Source organism: Quercus lobata, chromosome 4 (assembly GCF_001633185.2).
Source record: "Quercus lobata isolate SW786 chromosome 4, ValleyOak3.0 Primary Assembly, whole genome shotgun sequence".
NCBI lineage: Eukaryota > Viridiplantae > Streptophyta > Magnoliopsida > Fagales > Fagaceae > Quercus > Quercus lobata.
Window position 1 is genome coordinate 13,092,521 of NC_044907.1, and position 6,938 is coordinate 13,099,458.

At 31.7% G+C, this 6,938-nt stretch overlaps 1 protein-coding gene across 1 annotated transcript; it reads right to left on the reverse strand.

Annotated features, from left to right (window-relative positions):
* Positions 1-706: 706 nt before the first annotated feature.
* LOC115984628 lies at positions 707-2,233 on the reverse strand. The gene is made up of 5 exons (XM_031107651.1): positions 2,009-2,233; positions 1,736-1,894; positions 1,574-1,633; positions 1,312-1,458; positions 707-1,072 (listed from the first exon to the last, which is right to left on the reverse strand). The coding sequence occupies exons 1-5, from the start codon at positions 2,231-2,233 to the stop codon at positions 707-709; spliced, it is 957 nt and encodes a 318-aa protein (XP_030963511.1).
* Between the last annotated feature and the right edge of the window lie 4,705 nt (positions 2,234-6,938).

Here is a 6,938-nt window from a genome sequence, read left to right on the forward strand (position 1 = left end):
GAGGGAAAAAATGATATTTTTCTTCTTTTAGCTTTAGGCTTGCTATGTGGGGTTCTTCCTTATACAATCATTATGTGAGACAATAATTGGACAAATAGACTAGATAAGCAGGTTCATCCCAAACATCTTTGGACATTCTCAAGCTCTTTAACATTCTTTTGGTCATGTTACCAATATCTACCATACATGTTGGGATTCAAGTAACACCTTCATTTAGATATTTCAATTATTAAAAAAGCAAACTACTAACCCAATAAAATTAAAATGATACCATCTAGTTGGAAAATGTCATTCTCACCATGAATCTACTAGCTCTGATACCATGTTTTTGAAGTTGTGGACCATTACATAATCACGTTCCCAAACACTGATACACCACAAATAATGGAAGAGAGAGACACTCTCAAAGCACACCAATGAAGATAGAATAAATAAAGAATAGGATGAGATTTCTTGGTTTGGAATGGAGAAAAGCATGTGTATATATATTATACCATGCAATCTTAACTTCTAGTATATTAAATTACATAATTTCAAAATTTTACTACCCATAGAATAACTCTTTATTTTCATTAATGAATCAGAGAGTTTCAAATCACATATGGCTTGTAGGTACATTTGGTGTGACATGAAGAGAAGAAGAAAATAATTCTCCTTTTCTTATTTTTCCCTCTTTCTCCGTAATTTTGAACAATAATTTAAATGATCATGGACAATCAATGTTTCTACCAGGACCACCATAATAAAAGAAGTCGTCCCCTTCCCCTTTTAAGAAATTATAGCAAGTGGGATGCGTAACGGCTCTTTGATTGTCCCTGGGTCCCCTGAGAAGTTGATGAGCATCCATAACTTTGAGATTTCGGAAGAAACTAGCCCTACTGGGCCCTTCTTCAGCGAAATGGCCACTGCCCATTTGTGTTATGGTGTGCTGCCCACCAAATTTTACGTTTACCACCTCTCCTCCCCATGAAACCGATGTAGCGCTATCAGACAGGACCGAGAATAGGGAGGATGGCCAATATCCTATTAGATACATATTATTTAGATGCAGCCACCAATATCCTTCATCGTCCTACCTCATTGTACATGCCATGCAAATCAGTTTGTTATATTTTGAAAGATAAATGAAGGTATACAACAAAATATTGAAACATACACTGTCACAACTAAAACCAGAAGAATTTCAAACACATCTATAACATTTGTTACGATGAATTTTTTCAGGAGAAAAAAGAAATTACATATGATATGATTATATGTGTCCCAATTAGAAGTATTTGATAAATTAAATGAATTGAAATATTGTTATACCTTAAAGACAAAGAAGTTGACTGACTTTTGGACACCAGCATATTCGGAATAAGGTGTGAAGCTAGCCCCAAGCGCCAACCGGGCGTCGACTTGAACAAAGCCAGGGCACATCAGATTGTAGCAGCCTGTGTGTTGATATGCATCACTCTGCAGCCATGATTTAAAAAATAAATAAATAAAATAAAATAAAATAAATTTTCAAAAAAGAAACAATATAAACATGGCTAGTGCTGGCATGGAAGTCAAATATTAAAACACGTACAGTCCAATACGTGAAGAGTCTAGTCTCGTGATCATTATATAGATCATAGTAGACCTGTTTCTCCATACAAACAATTTTGTAAAAATTAGAAATTATTAATAATTCAATGTTTTGCATGCGCCTAAAAGAAAAGGTGATAGATGAAATTATATATACCATTGCACCAGCTTCAATTGAATCAATGAATACACCATTATTATCAACACCTTCCATCCAGAATTGAGCCAAGCTGAACTCTGCAGCCTGGACTTGGGGATTCCACACGTTTATTTCTGCATTCATCCCATGATACCTATCTCCTTGCTCTCTAAGCGTTGCATACTAGAATCTCAACCATAAAAATAAAGGTTGTGAATGTTCATTTGAGTCCTTCGTTATAGTAGATACCAATAAGCTCAAATCAATCAATAATATTGGTTAAAAATTAAGTTGTACCTCATGGAGAACTGATGAATCATCAACATTAGGGACGGTATTGTGTTTTTTCCTACCATAATTTGCCCTTAATAAATCCTCTTCATTAGTTCTTCTTATGGGAATGGTTCCTTCTGGGCACCTTCCATTGAAGTGCCATGGCTGAGTAATTTCAGACTTGGAGTTTGAAGAGATGTCGTTGCTCTCATCGAATGAAAACCCTTCTGGATGAGAACGGGGTCTCATCTATCGTATTCGGCATAGATACCAATGCAAACCCGGCCCATACCACAATACAATAAGCATCAAATTATTCAGGATACAAAATGAAATTTAGTTAATTAAACTAGTATAGTCACCTGAATTGTGTGATTTTTTAACAAAGGATGATCAAAAGCTGGCTGTTTGTAAATATCTACACAATCGATTATATCTCCATCCGGGCTCTGTATCAAATACATTTTCTCATCACACACACATAGATATCAGTCTAAATTCTCAGTGTTGTAATAAAATTACACTGTTATTGAACATTGGGGTCATGGAGACACCACAACCCACAAAAAGTGAACGATTCTTCTAAGACCAAAGCTACAAATACTATATAGAAAACAAACATGTTATAAGAAGTGATTAATAACCTTGATGGTTTTAAGAGCAGGCTTGTTAAGGCGCTTCAATTGCTGTCGAACCTCCAGTTTTTGTTTCTTACTAAAGGTGGTGTTAGTGTTCCTAATTCCAACTGAAGACATTGGTGCAAGAAAGAACAAGCACAAGGTCATCTTTATTGCCCTCGACCACGTCCTCCCACTTCCACAAGGCGGTTCCATGAGTAACTAGCTAATTCTCGAATCAAGTGGCAGTAATACCTAGCTTTGTTCATTCCCTTTGCAATATTTAAACATACATTTGTTCATCCTCTTTATATTGTTCCACATGCTATTTATCAATGTATACTAATGATCACCCTATTTTTGGCCATGTCTAAATGAGACTTTGATTTAGCTGTTTTACTTTAATTTTGTTAGCTTATGAGTACAAACTTGCTGTTAAATTTCCTATTGACTACCGTCAATCTTTTGTTTCTTTGTCATTTTGCTGGATTGGTCAAAATTCAAGTGAAATAAATTTTTAATTTAAAGATGACCTTGTGAAGTGTGTTATTTTAATTTTTGCTTTTTAAAAAAACTTAAAATTTGAGAATCTGAGATAAAAGAGAAATTTAGTAATGACTTAACTTTTTAGTAGTGTCTCAAAAATTTTGGTGGTGTAAGACTTAAGGGCTAATTTTGAGGCAGAAACTATAAGAGAATCTCTCTTTTTTTTCCTTTTTTCTTTTTCAATTTGAAGGAGAGAAAATAATTTAGTGGGAAGTGCGAATAGATTAGGTTTAAATTTTGTAAAAGAATATTTTTAATTTTTTTAAATAATGCCTAAATGAAATTTCCTTATGTCTTTAAACTTAACTTAGGAGTAGTTTTAAATATTATGTAGAGTTTTTATATGAGGAGTACTTGTACTTTTGATAATAAAGTATTAGTCCCAAAATTTTGGATCGGCATCTATAGATCCAAAACCAAAAAATATGCACCATCCAGTTTCTTCAAACTTATTTAGCTAAAATTGAAAACTTTTTACTAAAATTACTGTAGATAAAGATAAAAATTAGTTGAATAGTACAATGGGGTCCATGAATAGTAACAAAAAGTGCAGTAGAACCTATGAATAGTAATAAAAATAAGCTAAAATTGCAAATAAATTGAAATTTTCAGCTTATCCCGAATGCACACGTACATAATCTCTAAAAATTACACTACTCACACGTAAATAAATAAATGACATAAAATTTATATGCAAGAGATGCGTGGACATATTGCCATATACCATGAAAATATAAGTCATTGCAAAATGAAAAATCTATTCTATCAAGATTGAAAAAGACTTATTTTAAAAATGAGAAAAAAAAAAATTGGAAACAATTTCGTGCAAATAAATGATATAAAACTGATATTCAAGTGATGCATAGACATATTGTCACAACATGAAAATATAAGTCATTGCAAAATGAAAAATACATTTCTATCAAGATTAACAGAGTTTTTTTTTTTTTTTTTTTTTTTTTTTTTTGGGGGTTTGAAACAATTTTGTACAAATAATGTTGTTCTTGTGAATATACTCAGAGATTTATTTCTTTACTTCTTGCATAGTTTTAATATTTTCCAGAGGTGGTACTATTATTATCTATACTTGCCCCTTCAATATTATGGCCTTTAAAATTTTCAATTTCTTTTTGATGCTCCAACTACTCTCAAGTCTCACGTGGAAGCCACCACAACCATGTTGCTTTAAACTTTAAAATCATGGGTTATGTTAACGAGTGCCCTTGAGGCATTGGTTAACAATCCATTTTAGGAAAATTTTGACACCACTTTTATGGGAAATGAAAAAAAATGTCAAAATATTAATTGTATTTTTTTTATTATCTTTTCCTATAAATTTTTTTTTCTTAAATGGATTATTAACCAATACCTCAAGGGCATTCATTAGCATTTCCCTAAAATCATTTCCAATGTTGTTATTCGACAAGACAAGGTTATTTTGGTTGCTGCTTGCATAAATGAATTAGGTGAATTGATATTTTCCCACTCAAGTCTACTCCATCCCTCCGGTTCCCTTATGGGGAATCTTTGGCTTCTCGCTTAACTGTGGCTATTGTACAAAAACCTATCTATTGAACAAAGTTCTAGTAGATGCCATCCATGTTAAAGTTAGACATAGGGCTTAGGGGAATAAAATAGAAATAGGATAACAATTCCCTCACACTCATTATTTCACATCCAAGTTACATGTTTTAAAAATGGACATCACATTTTTTGTATTTTAAAATGTGTAAATCAGCACATCAATTATAGGTATGGTGTATCACAGTGAATGTAAAATAAGTATATGAAAATATTTAGCCATTCTTCAAAGAGCTACAAACCATACATCATGGAAATTGCATTGCAAACAATAATTCTAGGACCAAACCATTTTGCTCACCCTTTCCTACAAATGTTTTACGTGGTTAATTATGAGTAGTAGAAAAAAGGTGATAGATCTATGTAAAAGTGACCAACAATCCATCATAATCAACCACATAGATAGTTGTCAGAAACAATTAGCTATCACATAAAATATGTAGCATACACAAGAGACATGGATCATTTCTCCTCCTATAATTATACCTGGGTCCCAATGAGATGTCCATGAAAATTTTCTCTCCCTAAAATAGACCGGTGTGCTCCATTTTGCCAATATGGCCCTAGCTTTCTTTAAGTTAGTCTTGTTGTAATCCTTGAGAAGCTATAATAGAAAACTAGGGCTACACACTTGACTTTGCTGTTAACAAAGCCTTTGGGCAATCAGACTTCAAGTCAAACCACGTGGTTAGGTTTCTGTTGCTTCAATAAAACTCATAATAATTATCATATAAAAATTTTATAACGAATTGGCAAGTTGTTAATGATAAATAATAAGATATATATATATATATATATATATATATATATATATAATTGATAACAATTATCAATTTTTGTGAAAAATTATTATGTGTGAAATCGTACTCTTGGTTGCTTATTTTTTGTGTACCCTACAGCATGTGTCATACTTAGTGATTGGATTATTAAGATTCGATATCATGGTAGTTTGACACATATAATATGTAACCTTAGGAATATTATAAATTTTAATATATTGGATTTGAAAACCAACGTGTTAACATTTAAACACAATATGAATGAGAAATTCAATAATGATTTAAGTTTTGGATAGTGTCTCAAAATTTTTTATAATGTTAGACTTATTGTCTCAAAAATTATAGAATCTCTTCTTTTTTTTCCTTTTTCTTTTTTTTTTTTTCTTTTTTGAAGGAGAGATAAGAATGTAGTGGGTAGTGAGAAAAGTTCAAGTTTAAGTTTTGTAAAAGAATTTTATTAATTTTTTTTAAAATAATGCCTAAATGAAATTTCTTTATATGTCTTTAAATTATTTTAGTAGTAGTTTTAAATATCCTGTAGACTTTTTATATGAGGAGTGCTTGTAATTTTGATAACAAATTACTAGTCTCAAAATTTTGGGTTGCTCCTATGGATCCAAAAGCAAAAAATATGCACCATCCAATTCCTTCATGCTTATGTGATCAAAAGGATTCTTTATGAAAATTACACTACTCGCACATAAAAAATTACAAAATGATATAAAATTTATATCCAGGAGATGCGTAGACATATTTCCATATACCATAAAAATATAAGTCATTGCGAAATGAAAAATCTATTCTATCAAGATTAAAAATGATATAGACAGAAACATCATTTTAGTCGTTATATTTTGGTAGTTGTTAATTTGATCCCGGTTATTTTTAATTTACAATTAATTTGGTTCTTACCGTTAATCCACTAATAAAAAATACTTAGTGTCTAACGGTATGCAATGTTGGCATATCCATTGCTGATGTGTTTAGATTTTAGGAATCTTATCTACAACTAAATGGCAAAAGAAGCCACATCAACATTTTTAATTATTAGGTGGAGAAAGAAGTCACATTAGCATTTATATATATATCCTTTTACCAATTTTATCATTTTCTTTATTATTATTATTTAATTTTCTTACCATTTCTTAGTAACCAAAAATATTTTCATTTTAATTTTCTCAATTACTCTCTTTGCAATTTCTTGGAAGCTAAACAGCATACTTGCAATTTGATTCACCACCACCGATCCTAAAGTACCACCAACCTAACAATTTAAAACCACCCTTGACCACAATCCATAACCACCAAACTCGAATTACCACCAACCCACAGTCCCTACACTACCACCAAACTTCAAATCCACTACTACCAAACCCATATCCACCCCCACAAACACACAAACAAACCAAGATCCATCGTTACCGCTCAAGG